We start from the raw sequence: 21,098 nt of genomic DNA, 5'->3' as shown, positions 1-21,098 counted from the left end.
ACAGACATAGGTCTCCATCACCTGCATGGTATAACGAAGCTGAGGACAAGATTCACAGTAGAGGCTTCAGAGTTCATTTGGGGTTTTCTTTTTGTTGACGATGAACTCTCCACCTGCGAATTCACCTTAGAACCAGTGACGGCCTTATCTGAAGACCAGCTCAGCGGCTGGGTGCCAGTTGTCCTTGTTCCGCCTCCACTTTGGGGGTGCTCTAGGTTTGCACACCGTCCTCAACCCACACACCTCCCCCTCCCCGAGAACACACAGCCCACAAGGAAACACTCATCCGTCGGGATTTCTGCCTCACCTGTTGTTCGGAACAAAATACACACCCCTAAAGGTTTTTCTCAAAAACGTGTTACAGCAAAAATAGTGCATGTGTTTAGAAAGTAAATGAAGAAAATAAGCAGCAAGTCTGAGAAACAACAGTAAACGCGGACTCTTTTACTGAATTAAAAACATGAACAACCTAGATAATTTCATGGTGGTTCAAGGGGAAAGTGCATGAGTCAAGGCATATTGATTGGTTTACTTTTCATTTTTCCATGTACTGTAAATATTTTTCTTTGATTCACATTTGTTCCTAACAGATTCTGAGCTAGATTTCCCACTAAAGTATCAAGATATGAATAAGTGGTAATGAATAAGAACAGCACTGTGGTTCATGTGCCATTAGCCAAGCTGGTGTGACTTTTGGAACTTGAGACTAACTCTTCTTTTCTTTTTAGGTCGCCTCTTGGTGGTGTGTTGGCCGTATCTGGCACCCAGAATGCCTCACTCTGTGACGGTCTATTAATAAGGTTGCCTTGCTAGACTTGGGAGCAGAGCCCCCGGTAGGTGGCTTTTATCATTATATGGCATGGCTTTCCAAGTGATTACTTATTCCAGTTTCTTCATAATAGAAGATACGACATTAAAAGCTTTGGAAAGCCTGCCACATAATAAGCATGCCACTTACTATTCTTAGGTCCATCAAAATGTATCGTGCTCATCAGGACCTCATTAATAGTTACGGTCTCACAGAAGGATCGGAATCCTGGCAACGAGCAATTTTTCCCCTGTCTCGTGCACGAAACGCAGAGCTGCTGTAAAAGCTTATTTGTCCACATTCCCCAAATAGCCTGCAGATGAACTCTTCCTCCTCCAAGTCTTGCCCAGAGTTTCCACTGTATCTCTTTCTGTCCACTGGGAAGGGTCCGGGTACCTCCGAGCAGGTGGGGACAGGGCTGGCCCTGCCAGGTGGGATGCAGCAGATGCTAGAATAAGGATCCCGGTGGAACAGCAACAGTTCGCTGACCTTGGAAAGAGGACACAGTCAGGCTGCTAGAGTCTGCAGCCTGTAGGGGCAGCTCAGTGGCTCAAATCACAGTATAGCCATACTTGGAAATCCAGGCACATGTGGATTTGGTACCAGGTAAGTCTTGTCAGCAAGACCTTGAATACAGGATGGAGGTTTAGGGGCCTGGACCCTCAGCCCTGGGATGGGAAGGACACAGATGGCCATGCCGAGTGCCAGAGGATGGGCTCGAGTCACCCGAACTCCACCAACAGCAGGCGGGCCATGCCTGGGAAAGAGGGACACGGCCAGAGGCCGAGGGCCAGGCAGGGTCTGACAGTTCACAGGGAAGGAGCTCTGATCAGATGAAAGGCCCACAAACTGATCTGGCTGAAATGCCCCAATCTCAGCACAAAAATCAAGTCAGAATAAACTTATAGCTGTTCCTATGTTGTAAATATTTTTAGTTATATATAAAGATGTTAATGGTTTTCTAGTGTTACAGGTTATGGATTTTTTTTTTTCCTCTTTCTATTTCATTGTAACGTTTACACTTGCTTTGAATGAAGCTGTTTTGGAGCAATTAGAAAAAGAAAATTTTTTTCATTTCTTTTACTTAGCCAACTCTGTTCACACAGATTCTCTCCCTTCTCATTTCTCTTAGTCTGTAACTGGTCAAAAATTACCTCTGACATTTTCAACATCATCCCCCCCGTTGAAGATCACATGAAGAACATCCTCTGTTAAGGGTTTTAAATTTTACCTGGTTCCTTTTTCTTTCCCATAAAACCATTCATTTCCCAACAGTAAATCACAGTGGAGACAGGTTGCATGTGCTCACAGAGCTATGGAGCTGAACATTCAACAGCAGAAATGTTCTAAAAGTCCAGGCCAACCAAGTGCCGCCCAGGGGTGCCTCCCTGCCCGTTGGGTCACCCACAGGGTGACCTCGAGGGGATGTGCCCACATCTCCACAGCTTCCCACATCCATGGCTTCCCAACGGCTGCAAATGCTCACTGGGTCTCGACCCCAGCGCGGGACTAACATCTTCCTCCTGTGGGGCTTGTCTTCTCAGCTTGCTTTGAAACTCACTTGAAATTTCAGGAGCCCCACAACATGTTCACCTGCTTGCTTTGATTCCTGAAGTTCCTTAAAGGGACTCAAGTGTGGTCCATGCATGTTCATCCAGCATCTGGCATTGTGCCAGGGATGTGGAGGGGGTGACCTGTGGTCTCCCTGCAGATGAATTTACAGTCCCAGGGGAGAAACAGGTCACTTCAACAAGGACTTGACCCTCCATGTTAGACATAAGAATCTCAGAGACATAGTGTTCTGAAAAGCTTCATTCTGAAAAAAGTTCACCCTGTCTCAAGTAAAACTGGTCAAGGAATCCAATTATCAGGTCTCTTCTAATTGTGACAGCTGGGGGAGGGCAGGGGTCCTCTGGTGGCAGGGGCAGCGGCCGCCCCTGGCTTAGCAGGCTTGCCTAGAACAAATCCCATTCACCTTCAACTTGGTAGGAATCAATCGAAGTGTTTTTGCCCCCAGACAGTCACACAGACACAGGGAGGACAGGGTGAGGGCACAGGTGGAAACTTTCTGGGTGTGGGTTCCTTTGTGTTTTTGCTGTTTGGTCACACTTCACAACATCTGTGCCTTACTGTGTACCGCAACATAAGCTGACATCCACAGCGCACCCGACTTTGAGATGGCTTAAAACTAATTCTCTGCATGAGCTTTTGTAACTTAGCGAAACTGTGTTTCCTTACCCCTTTTGTTGTAATGTGTACTCGTTCTGAACATATAGACAGATTCAGTGTGCGTGCTTGGGGAGGTCAGACTCGAAGCCTGGGTGATGCTGTATTTGTCATTTTAATAGCATTGGCTGTTAACCATCTATGCACGGAGGCAGCCCTCCAAATGTTCAGGGTTCTTCAGTGTGAACATTTTTATAGTTGGTGTCCAGCATTTTTCTTGTTGCCCTAGGAATTTAAGGGGTCAGTGGTAAGAAAAACAGAGAAACAAGTCATCCCAATTTGAGACACGTGCAGTTTTCAGATTGAGCTGACCTGTGAAGCCTGCTTTATAATCCTAGCCTGAGCACCAGTATTTTGGGAATGCTTTATGCAAAAAAAAAGAAAGAAAAGAGAACCTCTAGAAATAAAATTGTGATTAAGTAATCTTAACTCTATATTCAGGTGTACTTGAGATTTTTTGCTCTCTCTCGCTCTTTCTCTGGCATCTTTGCTTCTCTTTTGCATCATTCTGTGCTCATTTCCTGTTTGCAAATACTAATTGTCTAGATGAAGAAAGTGAAAATGCTCTAACATAGCACCCATCTGTAGTTTTTAGTTTTTTTTTTTTTTTTTTTTTTAATTTTGATATGAATATACAACCATTAAAAAAAAGGGCTTCCCTGGTGGCCAAATGGTGAAGAATCTGCCTGCAGTACAGGAGACCCAAGTTCAATCCCTGAGTGGGGAAGATCCCCTGGAGGAGGGAACGGCCACCCACTCCAGTATTCTTGCCTGGGAAAGCCCATGGATAGAGGAGCCTGGTGGGCTACAGTCCATGGGGTCACAAAGAGTCGGACACGACTGAGCAACTAAGCACACATACACACATACAACCAAATAAATTAACCAAGGAAGACATTTCTGAATTGAAAGATAAAATTTATTTGGATAAGTTTGTTTTATTCATCCAGCTATCTATTCTTTCTTCTGGGGACTCTAGAAAATGAAATAAACAGCCCACACCTAAGTTCAAGGTGGCCCCAAAAGGAACATCCTCATTGTGCAGAGGAGAGAACTGACATCGGAGTTTGTTGATGCCACTTTGGAATCCGTTGACTTTTTCCTCTTGGTTCTTAAGCACAAATAGGTCTGCAATTCCTTTCACTTCTCTGTCGGCTTTCAGTATTTGTATATTAAATGTTAAAGTCTTTCAAAATACTGTAGGGCTACATCGCGTGGTAAATTTCAGAAGGGCTGTCCTAGAACCGTTTTTTAATGAATTGCTCAAAAGTTGAAAATACCACATAAAGCAATTCCAAAAAGGCGTCCTCATAGTTGAAGGATTTTCATTAACGACATCAAAGATAGGAAGATTAGTTCTGTGATTATCAGTATTCCGGGTGTAAAATGAGACATTTGGGTACCTGGTTACAACTTGGCAGGCCAGGTCAGGCGCAGCCCTGCTCACTGCTGTGTCTCCTGCTTCTGGGCATGTGCCCTGCTCCATCCTGTCCTCTGGCATCGCAGATTCTCTAACCGCCTAACCATCTAGCCATCCTTCCTGGTCCATGCTAGGCACGGACGCAGGCTCCAAGCATGTCTTCACTTTAAAAATTTGCTTTAGGAATGAATGGGGTGCAAAAAAAAAAAAAAGAAAAAGAAAAAGAAAAAAAAAAAAAAGGAATAAATGGGGACCAAACTGATATTATACACTTATACTAAGTGATTCCTTAACAGTAAAGTCAGTCAGAGAATGTTTGTTCTATGAAACAAAAGGAGTATTTCAGACAGGTTTGAACTGCAGTTACTGGGTTCAGTCCCTTGGGTTGGGAAGATCCCCTGGAGAAGGGAAAGGTTACCCACTCCAGTATTCTGGCCTGGAGAATTCCGCAAAGAGTCGGACACAACTGAGCAACTTTCACTTCTCTTCACTTCACTGTTGTTTTAATCTAAGGCCTTACAAATAGCTGTTTAGAAAGTCCCTTTCTAGTGGCTTAAGTTTAGTTTATTGGACCAAATTATATCCACACTGTATTATTTTTTACTTGAATTTAGATACATGCATTCTGTCCTGTGTCTACTATGGGGGTTGAGCCTGTAAGTTCACTTCCTTGCTGGAAAGCACTTGTCTTGCTTTAATTATTTTCATTCACTCAACAAAAATTTTACTTCCTTTTATGGGAAACAACACTGAATATAACTAATACAGCTCCTGCCCCAATGCTGCCTACAGTCTATTTTTACTTCTGTTTTAGGTTTTTATACATACAAGATAAGTTATTATTCTTAATAAGGGATTTTGCAGACCTGCAAAAACCAAATGCTGTAAAAATTTGGCCATTATCATACCGTATCAAAGAAGTGTTCTAAGTATGCTGTTGCCCCTCAGAATTGACTTCAATTATGTTATCATGTTAGTAATTTCTTTCACATTATTCAAAGCTTTATCGTGTTTTATACATATAAATTATTAATTACTAGTAAATTTCCTTTTCCAACCCACCTGTTTACTATACATAAAAAACATGTTTTAAGCAAATGTTGACATTTTCTTAATTGTTTACTAATGGGTTTTATGATTAGCATAAAGGAGACTGAAACTTTGATTATGATAGCTTTTGCCCTTAATTAGCAAAGTATATGCGTGACTTCTAGCTTAAATATGAAAGAGTTATCGATGCAGGTAAGTGTTGTCAAAATTCACAGCTCTCAGAGAAACAACTATCAGAACTGTGAAACTTAAAGTACAAAGTACAGAAATAGTTTTAATTCAAGCTTTTTCTTTTGTCAGCATCCTCATAGGAATTCATTTTAGTAGACCCTCTGATGTATGATTCATTTCGCTTGTTATTTTTCTGCATGAGTCACCATTTCAGATTGTAAAACGCAGGGAGATAATAAACCTGTGTATGTGCACGCACACACTATATTCTCTTTAATTATTGTTTTTGTGTATGCAAAGTCGCCCTAGGAAAAATAACATCTGTTCTGGTACCAGCAAAAACTGGGCAGGTATTCTGAAGAGTGTTACTTCATCTTAGGGTAATTTAAAATAGGTATATGTATGTTTTCTACCTTGCTCTATGATTCTTTAGATCAAGACAAAGAACTTTGTAATTATTTGGAAAAGCATGGTAACCCATCTTTGATATGTAAAAAAGAAAAACTGGAGTGCGAATTTCATTGCAGACTTTTCAGTCATAATGCTTTTTTAAAGACTTTCTTAACAGTATAAAAGAGAATACACAGGTAATTTTAGTTGGCATTTTAGTTAGGAATCCATGAATGGAAACTATATATTTATGTTTATTATGCCAAGCCAAATAGTTATAAACTCTAAACAGCTTCTGGTTTCCTTTGTTTGAGGAAATAATTAGCCTGTCATAAGAACTCAAAATAATTAGGCTGAATTCAGGGAAATTAACCATGACTTTGGAATTATGTTTTGTGATAAAATGAATGAAAATGATGTCTGTTATTTTATTTCAGGGTGTAAAATATGTAAGTGGAGTAATTTGTAGACTATTGTAACATTTCAAATCAAAATAGATGTAATTTTAAACTGTACTGAATTATTTTGACTCTAAAGGATTTTTTCTTTATTACAAACGCCATTGAACAATAAGCATAAATAAAAATTTTATGAACGTATTTGAGATGCAGTAAAACTTATATTGGTTGGGGAAAAAAGGAAGAAAAATTGTTGTTCACTAGGCTACTTTGGTTTTAGATTTTTGTTTCTACCTATAAATCATTATCTACTGAGACAGATATGCTACTTGTTACTTTAACTGCTATTTAAATTACCTTAAATTTACTTTACAAACTGTCATTATTTAAAACAAGCTTTTTAAATCTTAAAGGTGTGTCTGTTTGGGGGTCATATTGGCAGCTCTAATAGAGAAAAGAGGACCATCTCCTATTTCTTCATGCCTTTTAAGTGTAATCAGAGGATTTATCCACTTGCACATTGGTTTGCCAGCCTGCCCTTCTACAAAGCAGTAGAATAAGACCAACATAGGACACTGGCCCCTTCTTGACCACATACATGCTGTCAAGATGTTCAGCTTCTCTGGGCCTCTCACTTTAAAATGGACATAGTGATAAAAGCATCTGCCTCTCAGACCCATTGAGTTCCAGGGAGGTAATAGAGATGAAAACACCCTCCACTGTGTAAAGTATTTATATTATGAACTAGCATAACGTGCAACACAGGCTTTCATATTCTTAATTACCCTACCAAAAACCCAGTATGTGCCCTGGGCAAGTAAGTATTCACCAAGTTTATTCATCATTTTGCAGTTTTGAAGTGCAGAATTCAGTTCTTCCATTTATGCATGTTCTGTGCTTTACCAAAAAATGGAGCCTTTGCTTTAACTTTGTTGAGCATCCTTTATTAGTCTAAATTTTTGTCTTCTCTTGTCTTTTAAACTATGAGAATACTGCTTTCACATATACCTGTAGTATTTTTGTATTGATGCTTGAATGCCCTCTATTAAATATTGTATCTACAGATCATCAAATTCTTAATGTGAAAATTTGATTTCAGGGGAAATTAATTAAATGTGTGTTTAGAATGTTAGGGCTTCCCTGAGCTCAGTCAGTAAAGAATCTGCCTGCAATGCAGGAGACTCAGGTTCAATTCCTGGGTCGGGAAGATCCCCTGGAGAAGGAAATGGCAACCCACTCCAGTATTCTTGCCTGGAGAATCCCATGGACAGAGGAACCTGATGGGCTACAGTCAGTGGGGTCGCAGAGTTGGACACAACTGAGTGACTTTCACTTCACTTCACTTCACTTCACTTCACTTCAAATGTTAAGTAAAGTTATTGTCATTTAACCTGTCATCGGAGAAGCTTATTTTGTTTCAAGTATTGGATTTATATTCTCCTCAGTTTCGCATAATCATGATTTCTGAATTGTTATCTTTAAACCATTTGGGATTTACTTATTTCTCTGTGCCCTGTACTGTCTACTTTTTTTCCCCTTCTCTTTGACCATTTCTGCTATTTGTTCTTTTCACATTTACTTGTACAATCAGGAATTATCAGCAGATTTTTTTTAATGTGTCTTCTTAGTCTACTAAGGATCTTGCTTCTAATAGGCATTTTTAAGATATTTTAAGGTTTTTCAACATCGATCTCTTAAAATACCCCTTCTCCTGTAGGAAACCTATATTTAACTTCCCTTGCATGCTTTTGAAATCTAAGGAGTGCAAGGTTATTGCCACATGTCAGCAGCGCTTGCAGCATCCTGGGAAATAAAGTGGGGGCTATTGCAGGTAATACACATATAGCGTAGAAGCCTATGTTGCACAAGCATGGGCAGTGTGCGCTTGGGAGGTGCTCTCCTCAGGGAGCCCGCTGTTCTGAGCTCAGGCTGCTGGTGCGCTGTCCCCAAGAGAGAACCGAGCTTGTCTGTTCTTGAGTAGTGTTTAGCTTCATGAAAATTTGATCCATTTGGTTTACAGTCACCCTAACAGGCATTTCTCTGAATAGGCAAGTTAGGATTAAAAAATTGAATTTGGGGAAAAGTGTGGGGTCATTCAGCATCACGAGATGCCATTTATCTAGGTAATACTGTCTTACTTTTCATTTCTGCCTTAATTTGGTCATGTAAATGTGCTCAGAACTAATAAAGATTTGCAACTGGTAAAAATTAATGCATGACTCTTCAGCCGAGTACTGAATGAAAAAGCATGTGTCATGAAATCGCCATTCTCTGATCCCGTGTTTTCCATCACTTACGGACTGGTTCCGTTTAGAGTGTAGTCCATGCTTATTTTTTGTTTCATAGGTTGGCCAAAATGGGAAGGACTGGATTCCACTCTCTTCCACGAAGAGTCAATGGGACTGGCTAAGATCAAGGTCTGAGGCTTCATCCATCCATCATCAGGTATGCATTGAACAAAAATCACTACAGTTCTATGCATGTATCTTTGAAGTATTTGGTTGATATGCATATTATAAATTTGGATTTTTATACAATGTTGAGTCACAACTTTATCCTATAGTTTTTAAATGCACTGTAAGTAATTTAAATTTTGAAGTATATTGAGTTAAATGATATTGTTAGCCATGAAAAAATTTCAGCTGGTCTTAGAAAAGTGTAATATTTGAAATATGCAATTCTTCATTGCTCAGTCTGTACATCCAAAGATAACAGAATTCTTGTGTTACTCCATATTAAGTGTCACCAATTTTCATAGGATCAATTGTTTGCTGCATCATGATGCAGTTTTAGTACATTCTTTTCAATAACTTAAAAACTGTTTTTCTCAACTGGAATTCTCGGCCCAATTATAGTTGGGTTCTTCTAACATGATAATGGCAAAATATGACCAGTCTATGAAATATTTTCAGATATTACTTATACATGGGGTTTTAGATACTTTGTATTCCATGTTGACTTAACAGTTGCAAAATTTAACAGCTTGTTTCCCACACCATTCTAAATAGATGCACAAAAGCATCATGTTAGGAAGTCAACATTACTCTCTTTTCCTGCTTTGGCAGAATGCTGTATACCAACTTACATTGTCTTTACTGGTTACAGCAGAATAGCTGTTTAGATATTTCTGAGAGAGGCAGAGAAGCTGTGTCTTGAATGAAAATATAACAGGGAAAGAACAAGCCGTTGAGATTCAGAAAAATCTAAAACCAGAGGGAACACATTGTGTTAGCAATAGTGATGTCAGTTGCATTAATTGTGTTAATGTCACTTAAAAAAATTTTTTTTTTATTTTTTAAATTATGAAAAGTATGATAACATATACAGGAGACTTGGAAAATACAGAACAGAGTTACATATAGTTCTAATACATATTACAATTTTTAAGTAGATAAATTAAGATAATTTTTAGTTGAAGTTTCTCAAAATAGCAAACTCTTAAAAATTAATAGAATTAATACATAGAAAAGTAGAAGGATATAGTCTACCCAAAAAGTACTGTGCACTAATTCAATGTAATTAAGATTTATCCAGTTTTCACATAACAGCTGGGTACAAATGCTCTCTTCTCTGCAGTAACCCTCTGTGTTTTTTCAGTCTTTTTACCTTCTTGAGGCTTTTGATGACCAAGTCTAAGGTCTTTCTTGGTAACGGTCACATTGTGCTTGAAAATATGTGGGTTATTTTCCATTATCTTTTGATATTTATTTCTCACATAATTCCACAGTATGTGGGGACTTGAATTTGTACCCTGCTGTTGTGTGAAAAAAGTGTTAATGTCACTTTTAAACTGCAGAGGAAACTTAGGCGTGAAGGAAAGCCTTGATGTGTCTGCCTGCTGAAGAAGAAAGGCTGTGTGACTCAGACACCGATTAACTCAACATCCATGCTTTACTCTTTAGTCACACGAGCAGATGATTGCTGTATTTTGCCTGTTTAGGGACAGTCTTTACATTAAAAATACAATAGGGTCAATTGCAATGTACACTTAATTTTACAAAAATATAGGTTAAATCCATCCACTTTTCATGAGGGCAAGTGTCAGTCTGATGCCAAAACACAAGTGATAGAAAGAAACTGGTTTTCATTGCTTTTTGAATATATAATAGGATGAGAAATCCAGTTAATCAGTAGTTGATAACATTTAGCCACCTGCCAATTTTCAATTTAAAGTCAGATCTTTTTGAAAGAGGTTGCCGGTATTATCAGTTCTGTGTCTCTTAGAAATATAGTACCCTGCTAAAAACTAGCATTCATGAACTTGAGGAATCGTTTACCTTTTTAATATCAAATGGATCTTTGAGGAGCTGGTTTCTTCCTCTGAGAAATACAGTTGATAATATTTACTATCTCTTGTCCACAAGTTTTCAAAGTTTTCAATCAATGTAAGTTTTTAAGTAGACATGCTCTTTGCCATACACAATATACATTTCATTCTTTCTTTCTCAAAGCACTGATAATGAGTTGAAACTCTGACCCACCTTTTTCAAACTGATTCCTCCACACTGATGTACCGCTGCACAAGTATTGTGCTTACCACTCTCACAGGTCACAGGTGTGTCAGAGACTAGCCCCCTATATCTGGTCATCCGCTCTCCCTGGGTGCTCCATGAACAGCATCTTCTTCTATGACGTGAAAGACAGTGGGGAAAATTACTTCAGCCAAATCATTGCTTCCACCCAAGAGACAGGGAGCCGTGACCCTCACCTAACATAACACCAAAACGTTTCACCACCTCAAGAATGCATATTTGTCCTGAAGACAAGTCATTTCTACTCTTGAGTCAGAAACCCCTCTTCGTGTGATGACACTGATGTAAAGAATTGATTTTCACCTTGGGCACTGAGTTCAACTCTTTCAGGCCTCTGGTGTCTCTTGTCTTAAGAACTCCTTCCCTGGACTGAGTGGTTCACAAGGTGCCTAAAAGAGTTTTTGGCTGATTATCTATATTTTTCTACAACACAAATTGTGGCTAGAGCTGCTTCGCACAAATTAAGAGGATTTTTAGACATTAAAACATACGTGGAAACATTTTTATGTTCTCAGCGAGATTTATGTTCTCTGGGTCCTTGTAAAAAGTGAAGCTTTAATGATGCTACTTACAGCGTCACGTCTTGATGATTCCCGAGGGTTCCCTGCTGCTCTCCCTGAGTACGACGTTTGTCAGGTGGGATCTCAGGGGATCTGTGAACTGTTCATTCTGAGCAATGCCTTAATATGTATTTTGACAAATATAAAAGAAGCCTAAAGATATTACATTAGACCAGCTGAATCCATTTTATGGTTTCTTCTTTCTTTTTTAATTCAAAAGCATCACATAGCAAGTAAAACTTTTAAAAATTAAATCTAGTTACAAACTAGTTGTTTCTTATTTTTTTTTCCAGTCCCTTTTTGCTTTCTTTTACGACCACATGAAACTTGAGAAGCCACCTAAAGCTAAATCATTTAGTGGAGTTGGGCAGTTCCCAAGTGTCCAACAAGAAGGCCTGCTTTAGGCTGCGATGGCCACTGTCATTCCTGGTGATTTGTCAGAAGTAAGAGATACCCAGAAAGTCCCTTCAGGGAAACGTAAGCGTGGTGAAACCAAACCAAGAAAAAACTTTCCTTGCCAACTGTGTGACAAGGCCTTTAACAGTGTTGAGAAATTAAAGGTGCACTCCTACTCTCACACAGGAGAGAGGCCCTACAAGTGCATACAACAAGACTGCACGAAAGCCTTTGTTTCTAAGTACAAATTACAAAGGTATTAAACTCTATTTGTCTTTCAGATTCTATTTTCTATTATGTTGGCTATTTGAAGCCATTGTTAACGTATATATTTGTATCCACCTCTTTCCGCTGACTTGCAGAGAGAAATGTTTAAGTAGATTAGACGTTTTAGCATTCTAAGTCACAGACTTTTGTGTGTTAGTGCTTTTGGATCTTTTTTAATGCAATGCTTAAACAAGAGTAGAATGTCCGTTTGTACAAAGAAATTGCAAGAGAAGGGTATGGACGTTAACGTGAGTATATTCTGTCTTGCTCAGTTGCATTTGCAGTCACTAAAAACCAGAGAGAACTAAAGTGGCGACTTAGATGGTTCCAGGTCTGCGGTGTTTAGGTGTGTACCCTTTGTAACAGACGGGTAGTGAGTTAGAGAGTGTCGGTGAGTAGGGCAGGTCTGTGTTAGCCTAGCAGCTTAGCTTCCTTTTGAACAGGGAGGCCAAGCCGTTCTTACCATGATGCTGACAGAATATGTCTGTGTTCAAGGCACATGGCTACGCACTCTCCCGAGAAAACCCACAAGTGTAACTATTGCGAGAAAATGTTTCACCGGAAGGATCACCTGAAGAACCACCTGCACACGCACGACCCCAACAAAGAGACGTTCAAGTGCGAAGAGTGCGGCAAGAGCTACAACACCAAGCTGGGCTTCAAGCGGCACCTGGCCCTGCACGCAGCCACGAGCGGCGACCTCACCTGCAAAGTGTGCCTGCAGACGTTCGAGAGCACCGGCGTGCTGCTAGAGCACCTGAAGTCGCACGCGGGCAAGTCGGCGGGCGGCGTGAAGGAGAAGAAGCACCCATGCGAGCACTGCGACCGCCGCTTCTACACGCGCAAGGACGTCCGCCGACACATGGTGGTGCACACGGGAAGGAAGGACTTCCTCTGCCAGTACTGCGCTCAGAGGTTCGGGCGCAAGGACCACCTGACGCGGCACATGAAGAAGAGCCACAACCAGGAGCTCCTGAAGGTCAAGACGGAGCCCGTGGACTTCCTGGATCCCTTCACCTGCAACGTGTCGGTGCCCATCAAGGACGAGCTCCTCCCGGTGATGTCGCTGCCCTCCAGCGAGCTGCTGTCCAAGCCGTTCCCCAGCACCCTGCAGCTGAACCTCTACAACACTCCGTTCCAGTCTGTGCAGAGCTCGGGCTCTGCCCACCAGATGATCACCACCCTGCCTTTGGGCATGACGTGCCCCATAGACATGGATGCTGTCCACCCCTCCCACCACCTTTCCTTCAAGTACCCGTTCAGTTCTACCTCATACGCCATCTCTATTCCCGAAAAAGAACAGCCCTTGAAGGGGGAGATTGAGAGCTACCTGATGGAGCTGCAGGGCGGCGTGCCCTCCTCCTCCCAGGACTCTCCAGCGTCCTCGTCCAAACTGGGGTTGGAGCCGCAGCTCGGGTCCCTGGAGGACAGCACGGGGGACCTCTCCCTGTCCAAAAGCTCCATCTCCATCAGTGACCCCCTGAACACACCAGCATTGGATTTCTCTCAGCTGTTCAATTTCATACCATTAAACGGCCCTCCCTACAACCCGATCTCGGTGGGGAGCCTGGGGATGAGCTACTCCCAGGAGGAGGCACACTCTTCGGTGTCTCAGCTCCCCCCGCAGAGCCAGGACCTGCCGGATCCTGCCAGCACCATAGGGCTGGGCTCTCTGCACTCGCTGTCCGCAGCCTTCACCAGTAGTCTGAGCACGAGCACAACCCTGCCCCGTTTCCACCAGGCTTTCCAGTAGAGTCCCACCGTGCGCATCGATGGCCGAAACGTATGTGCAGCCCTGCCTTAGCTGACCGTTCTGGTTGTAGTGCCTACTTTAAGACAGTATCACAGTTTCTGCTTCTGTATAGTACCAATTTTCATTAAGCCAGTATAAAATAGAAACTAGCTTTTTAAATGAGCTACAGAACCATTTGTGTTCAGCTATGTTTACCTGGGTATTTTGTCCTGATTCACTGCCAACTGTCATATTTTAAGACGATTTCTCACATAGGAAAGCCATTTAGCAGTCAAGTCTTACAAATCCCATGTTCTGACTTACTGTTAGATCTTAAACTTTGCATTTTTGTCTGAGATCAATGGCTCTACCTTTTGACATTTGGCTCCTTAAAAATATTTTGCTTCAGTAAGTTTTCTAAAACGTACATGAATGACCTGAGAGTTTAAAAAATTTTACTAGCCTCTAAATGGATTAATAAGGAAATGCTTCAAATGAATTTAGAATCCAGTCTGGGGACATAGCATATGTTTCTTAGATATAACCATAATTTCAGGTCAGTGTATTTTGAAGACTTGCTATTGTCTGGCTCAAATGTTTGCTGTCTTTTTTATGCACATATAAGAAAAACAAGCCTAGACACAAAGCGCACCAGTATTTGTAGCAAACAGACACCCCCTAGGAAGGTGACACGGCAGTCCATGTTACTTAAGAGTTGGCCTTAAATTAGTACACAGGATATTTGCCACGTTTTATCCTTGTTGCTGTCTTTCTTGCATTCATGCTAATAGTCTATGGCGTCAAGAGTCTTCAGCGTCAGTCTTTAGGTGCGTCTCTTTCATCTTCTCCATCTTTGATGGCCAGAGGGTAGGTCGAGGACAGCCAGCCACTTCCCTTGGCTTCTCACTGCACAATTGGTCCAGAGTCCACAGCTGTTGGGGAACACAGGTGTGCTTATCCCAGGGGTGGGGCTGTCCCATCTTCTAGGGTGAGAGACCCCAGGCAGAGAGACCAGTGTGAGGCCTGCCACTCTGCTAGGGACTCGTCTGGGGACCACGTCCCCGGTTGCCAGGGTGGAAATGAGGGGTCAAGTCACAGCATATCACTTACATCACTCTTGCTCCCTTTGATTCTGTTTTCTCTCCCTGAGCGCCAAAAGCGGAAAACAGAACAACCCGGCTCGCCAACCACCACCATCCCCCGCACTGTGGTATCTTTCTCATTCAGTTTTTTTTTTGTTGTTTTTTTTTTTCATTCAGTGTTAATTCTTTTTTCCCTGCTGTTTTTGGACAGAGACTTTAAAGTTAAATGCATTCGAAAACTATTTGAGGAAAGATCACAAAATTTAAGTGACTAAAAGTATATACAGTAAACCCCACGTTTACAAGTCCCTGGGAAGGTGGGAGGAACGTCACAAAGAAGCTGAATTTGCAGACAGAGGGGGAAGAGCACAGTAAAACAAGCACTGTCTTAGGTGATGTGAAAAATAACAAGAGCGTGGTGTTCAGTGAATACAGTAGTTATTACAGGCTTTCCTCACTTGACAACCAGCACATTTTCTCAAAGGTCAAACTATTATTCTATTTTTCTAATAATCGGTTGGGGCGTCAACCTAAGAAACATATCTTATTAAGCACTTGTTAACACCTTATTTGGGGACCCTGTCTGTCGGGGTGGGTTTGAGGAGGGAGGGTTTATAGAAGAGTATATATCTCTTTAAAAAAAAAATATTTCTGAGCACTCATGAGCCCTGTGTGGAAGCTTCTCTTCCCTTTGACAGGGCCAGCTATCACTGCGGATTTCCATGTTTACCAAGAAGTTCTAAAGATGAGTGCAGATTACTGAATATAATACATTATTTAAACTATTGGGGAGTAGTATAATTTGTGGAGAGATGTAAATTGTAATAATGTAAATGGGGGTTTCACTATATATTATATATATGTACACACACGTGTATCGCACTTCATAGAATCAGAGTTGCTCTCGTACGGAGCTTTGGCTCCAGTATTTTTATCATGCTCCTATTTGTTTTTGTTTTTTTAAATCCCAGGAGCAGTAGTTTTTATACGTATGTATTTAAATTTTATTATTAAAAGTAACATTTTATTAAAAAAGTGTGTTCCAAAGGCATTAAAATTATATATGTTAATAAGGAAATACATTTAAAAATTTTTCAAACTGCTCCTGAGCATTTGCCTAGGAGACTGTTTGCTCTCAAAGTAGGCTTTTAGCTCTGCTGTGTTGCTGCCCGCTTTAGTTTCTATGAAACAGATGCTTACTTAAATCATTAGTTGAATGATTAATGTTCAATATTGCTTTAATCACCGTCGAGAGGAAAAGCAAAAAGAAAAAAAATATTGGTGACAGAGCACAAATGAATAGAAAACCTGTTTTTAAATAGAAATCACAAATCACAAGTGTGGAAGCACTACTTTATTTTTGTCTAAAATTTGCTTAAAGAGAAGTCAGATGAACGAACTGAGATGTTGGCCTTTTTGTGGGCTGTATTTCACTGCTAATAAAAAAGTAAAAAGGGAGTACCAGGATTTATTAAATAAAGCATTTTGGAAATGGGGAATGGCGCCATGTAGGTGTATATATATATATATTTTTAGCCTAATTCTCGCCCAGCATACCTTCCAGGGCACCAGGGCTGAAATTGTGGACTCTATTTTCACGTGTACACACCCCTTTGCCTGTTGCTTTCCCACAGACTTTAAATCACACTTCCAAGTAAGAGGGAATTCTGCTCATTCATTTTTTAAACTGACTATAGTGGTCACTAAACCCCCTTTGAGAGAATCTCTATTAAGCATGAGGTAGACTCATTTTATTTTAATTGCACAATGGTCTGACAAGGCTGTAACACCGAACTGGCCCTTTTTTTTTTTTTTCCTTAAAAAGAAAATTGACACTTTTGATGTCAACGGGATGTGATTAAAAATAATGATTGCCAATTCTGTTTTTATTCTCCAGTGGCCAGAATCATTATCCTCGAAATTTCTAGTAGTGCCTTTGCTTGGGTTTTTCTTTTTTTTTTTATAAAGGGATTGTTATTAAGTAAAAATATTTCAGTTTAGAATTTGGACCTCAGACAAGATATTGAACCTCATTCGGTTTGACCTTCCACGTGTTTGTACAAATTAATGTCACCAGATACCGAAGCACGAGCATGGAAGGATACTGACACTATAAGCAATATTCTCCGCGGATGGACCCGAACATCACCTTGATAGCTACTGGTCACTGCTACAACATGCATCTTAAAACCCTGTTACCAAGTTCCGTTGTTCATGTCCTGACTGATCACGCGCTACTCTTTGTGCAGCTTGTTAATTTCATGTAGGTGTTTCTTCCAAACTATGTATTTTTGCCGATGTGTTGCTTGTGTTTTATTCTTCTTAGTCACTTGTGCAACATAGTGATATATTGTGTTAATTTGGACAGTAGCGGTTTTTAAAAACCATATACTGACTGAAAACATGAGCCAGAGCTGACTGCTTTATTAAGCTAATAATGAATGTTAAAGAGTACATATTTTCAGGATTATTCATCTAGTAAGCAATACACGTATATAGGCCAATATTTTTTTAAAAAATAGAGCTTGGTCAACCTCTATACTACACATATTACAAGATATAGCACTTTCAAAACGAATCTAAACCTTTACAGAAAAACTTTCTTATAGGTTATGCCTTTTATTTTAAGACTTATTATAATTTGTTTCAAGTGCCATTAGAGGATAGATATATAGGCCTTTGATGTATAATGCTTTGTGTTCAAGAATGGTAGACGGTATTTTAAACAGGTACAGTTTTACAGTGTTTTCTTATCAATTTGCTATATTGCACAGAATCAGTGTGTCTTTTCATAAGGTTTTACAATGGTTTATTTTTTTAAAAGGTTTACGTGTCTCAAAACACACTGTCTTCCCAGTATGTAAGTTAAAATACAAAAAAAAAATATTCACCCAAGTTGCTTCCAGCCTACTGAGATCCAGGCGACATTGGAGGAGATCTTTTAGATGTCATGTATTCTTCATTAGCAATGGCAGACTGTTACCTCTGAGAAATGAGTGCCTACATTGAGACCTTGTCTTATTTTTCTCACACTGTGTCAGCAACCATGTCAATCACACAGATAGTCTGTGGTGATCCCATAGATCCATGTTAAGCTGTGTTGTGTAGCTCTGTGCTGAGAACCCATGCAGAGCTCCTTTCTGATCCATCCAAATGGATCCTTTCTTATACATCCAAATGATACCACCCACAACGGGCAAGGCACGTTCCTATCACCCCCGGCCCTTCTGCAATATTGTCAACCTCTGAGGTTGGAAGGCAGTGTCTTTTGATTAAGTTACCTAGCTTAGAAAGGACAGAACTATTGCTAATGTGTAAAACACTTCATTGTATAAGCTTCAGTGGTACATATGACCCAGAATGAATGTGTATCTTCTCAGAAACACTCCTTCAATATTCTGTCGGATCATGCTGCTAATGTAACTTGGGATACAACTCTTCATGGTGCTACAGACTTCTCTGTCTCGTTCAGTCGTATTTTTTTTTTATCCATAGGAAAAAAAAAAGGACTACATTAGGTGTAAAGGTGTACAATATATTTTTATACTGTGACTTCATTTGTCTTTAACAAGACTTTTACACCACCCACCACAATGTATTCATGTGCACTTGCAAAAGGAAACCTTGGACGTGCAAATGTTATACCAGAACAAACCCAGCTTTGTCCACAAAGGTGACCGTGACTCGGAAAGAAACATGGGCTTTATAATATGGTGTGGAGTGAAGAACATGCTGTACGTTACTAACAGCCCTTTGAATTTAACAAAAACTGGGCATCCATTCGGAAATGGATTGCATCATGCCTGAACATAAGCTGGACTGCTGAAATTGTATTTTTAGCTGACGAAAAAGTGTTTGGACTAGTACTCTAAAAATGTTCTGATGATAAAGTTTTGAGTCAAAATAGAAAAGAGAAACTGCATTCCAGGCTGCATTTTGTATATTTTTATTGCATTTAAAATTCGCTCTTCTGTGATACCGGGAAATCAAGTGGCTTATCCTGTATATCATGTACTTAAAATGTATTCACAAACTACTGTTGTGTTTGTATAAAATATAGACAAAGATCATATTTTCTGTGTGTGTATAAGCTCTGTAAAATAGCAATCACATTATGAAGCTGCAGCAAGACTACATTTTAAACATCCACATCCAAAGAAGCAGGCTATTTATTGTCCAGTTACCCAGTTATAAAATATTCATTTGCTGCTAATTAAACAATAGTACTGCAGCTTCTCATGGCCTACAGTGTTATGTTTGCTGTAAGAAAAAGATATGTGAACTCCACAAAAATATATGAATAAAAATTATAGAATGGCTTTAGATAATGTAGATCTTCCTGAAATTATAACAGATGATAAATTTCTATTTGGTATAACAGTTTTTCCCTTTGAATTTGAAATATTTTCTCATTTGATAAATATAAGATTCTAATAGCTGCCTCTAGGACAATACTTGGTTGAAATGTAAAGTTCTAGGGTTTCTTTTGTTTTGTCTTAAAACTTTTGTACCTTGAAAGGAAGGATAGAAATTGTAAATAAAAAAGTCAAAATGTTGTGCATCAAAACTTTAATCCAGGTGAGAATTCAAACAAAGAATCTCCCAAAGGCTGTTAGAATGTATAGATCAATCATGTTTTTATTCATATGAGATAAAATTGGCATTAAGTATTTCTTTGGCACTTACTGTCCATCAGTCCTGTAAATTATCTTTTAGACGTTCTCTTTGGGCTACTTGTCTAAAACTTTGCTGAAAATCCTCCCTTGATCATTCACCTGGACCAGAGTAATGAGCTCACAGATGTCATTTCGTCTCAAATTCATCAGTTAAACAGTGATGCATCTTTGAAAGAAAGAGATTAATTCTGAAAATCCAGTTAATAATCTGGCCAGGAACCAGTGGCAGGAAAAAAAATTTTTTTGGATTTCTCATAGCACCTCTTTCATTATGATAGGAAAAATTGCTTCTTAACCTTTGACTTTCCTGTCCTAAGGTTCTCTACCTTCAGAGAGGTAAAGAAAATGCACAGTGACTCCCCATTTGGCAGTTCCTCTTTTCACATACCTAATTCCAGCAAATCTAAAAGCATTTCTTTGTTAATTCTTAGCATTAACACTACATACATTTTTATTTAAATTCACGCATATGAAATATTTCAAGGACTATTTATAGAAGGGAAAATGCTATTGCTTTTTATAGTCAGAATACTCTGAAAAAGGATGTTTGGGGTTAATTCACTTAAGGTGTATTCTCCCTTATGGAAAAGCAATTAGAAGTGCAGTTTAAGCAAAGCATTAAGCATAAGCATTGCACCATAGATCCAGTGGGGCTAAAAGACTTCTTCATGCAGGTTTTTGTTAGATGAAAAGTTAGTACTGATGATTTATCATTAAGGGGAGGAAAACTTCAGTCTGACTAAAGACAGCCTGAGTTTTTGCTGCCACTTTTCCTTAAATGAGCATTTCTTAAGCAGAAGGCACCTCTTCATGCGAAGTCCTGGGCTGTTCCCAAGGAGTCAGCTTTATAGAAAGAGGCTGGTTTCCTGATGAACCATTGGAATGAAAATGACACCATCATTACAACAGTGGAAGGTGTAAATGCTGTATTGAGTTGTACCCAGTTACCCTTTTTTGTAGATCAAAAATGATCAAATATTGGCTGTTTCAGACTAAAACTAAAAACAACCAAGCCCAGAATGTCTCAACTTCACCCGCTTTCTATTCAACACAGAGGTCAATAATAAATCTGTCTACTGAAGATGTTTGACTCCTGACTAGTGTGATGGTTAATTTTCTGTGTCCACTCGGCTTGGCTGTGGTGCCCAGACTGGATGCCTGGTCTAGTCAAGCACCGGTCTAGCTGTTGCTGTGGAGGTTCTTTGTTAGACGTGATTAACATTTATAGTCAGCTGACTTTAAATAAAAGAGACTGCCCTCCATAATGTGGGTGGGCCTCATCTCATCAGTTGGAGGCCATAAGAGAAAAAACCCATTCTCCCAGGAAGAGGGAGGTCTGCCTTCAGATGGCTTCAGATTCAACCTGCAGCATCAGCTCTCCACGGGTCCC

The 21,098-nt window shown here is 39.9% G+C and overlaps 1 protein-coding gene across 3 annotated transcripts in view; it reads left to right on the top strand.

Moving 5' to 3' along the window:
- PLAG1 (PLAG1 zinc finger) overlaps positions 1-20,791 on the top strand; it is a 52,018-nt gene extending 31,227 nt beyond the window's left edge. For 2 of the 3 annotated variants that reach the window (XM_055546033.1, XM_055546034.1), the window contains exons 2-4: positions 8,810-8,908; positions 11,849-12,207; positions 12,714-20,791. In XM_055546033.1, the coding sequence (XP_055402008.1) occupies positions 11,966-12,207; positions 12,714-13,971 (1,500 nt within the window). In that variant the 5' untranslated portion in view covers positions 8,810-8,908; positions 11,849-11,965 and the 3' untranslated portion in view covers positions 13,972-20,791. The remainder of the gene's footprint in view (positions 1-8,809; positions 8,909-11,848; positions 12,208-12,713) is intronic. The other variant, XM_055546035.1, reaches the window with a different exon arrangement.
- The last annotated feature ends 307 nt before the right edge of the window (positions 20,792-21,098 follow it).

This window comes from Bubalus kerabau, chromosome 14, assembly GCF_029407905.1.
Source record: "Bubalus kerabau isolate K-KA32 ecotype Philippines breed swamp buffalo chromosome 14, PCC_UOA_SB_1v2, whole genome shotgun sequence".
Classification (NCBI taxonomy): domain Eukaryota; kingdom Metazoa; phylum Chordata; class Mammalia; order Artiodactyla; family Bovidae; genus Bubalus; species Bubalus kerabau.
This window is presented reverse-complemented; position numbering and strand designations above follow the sequence as displayed.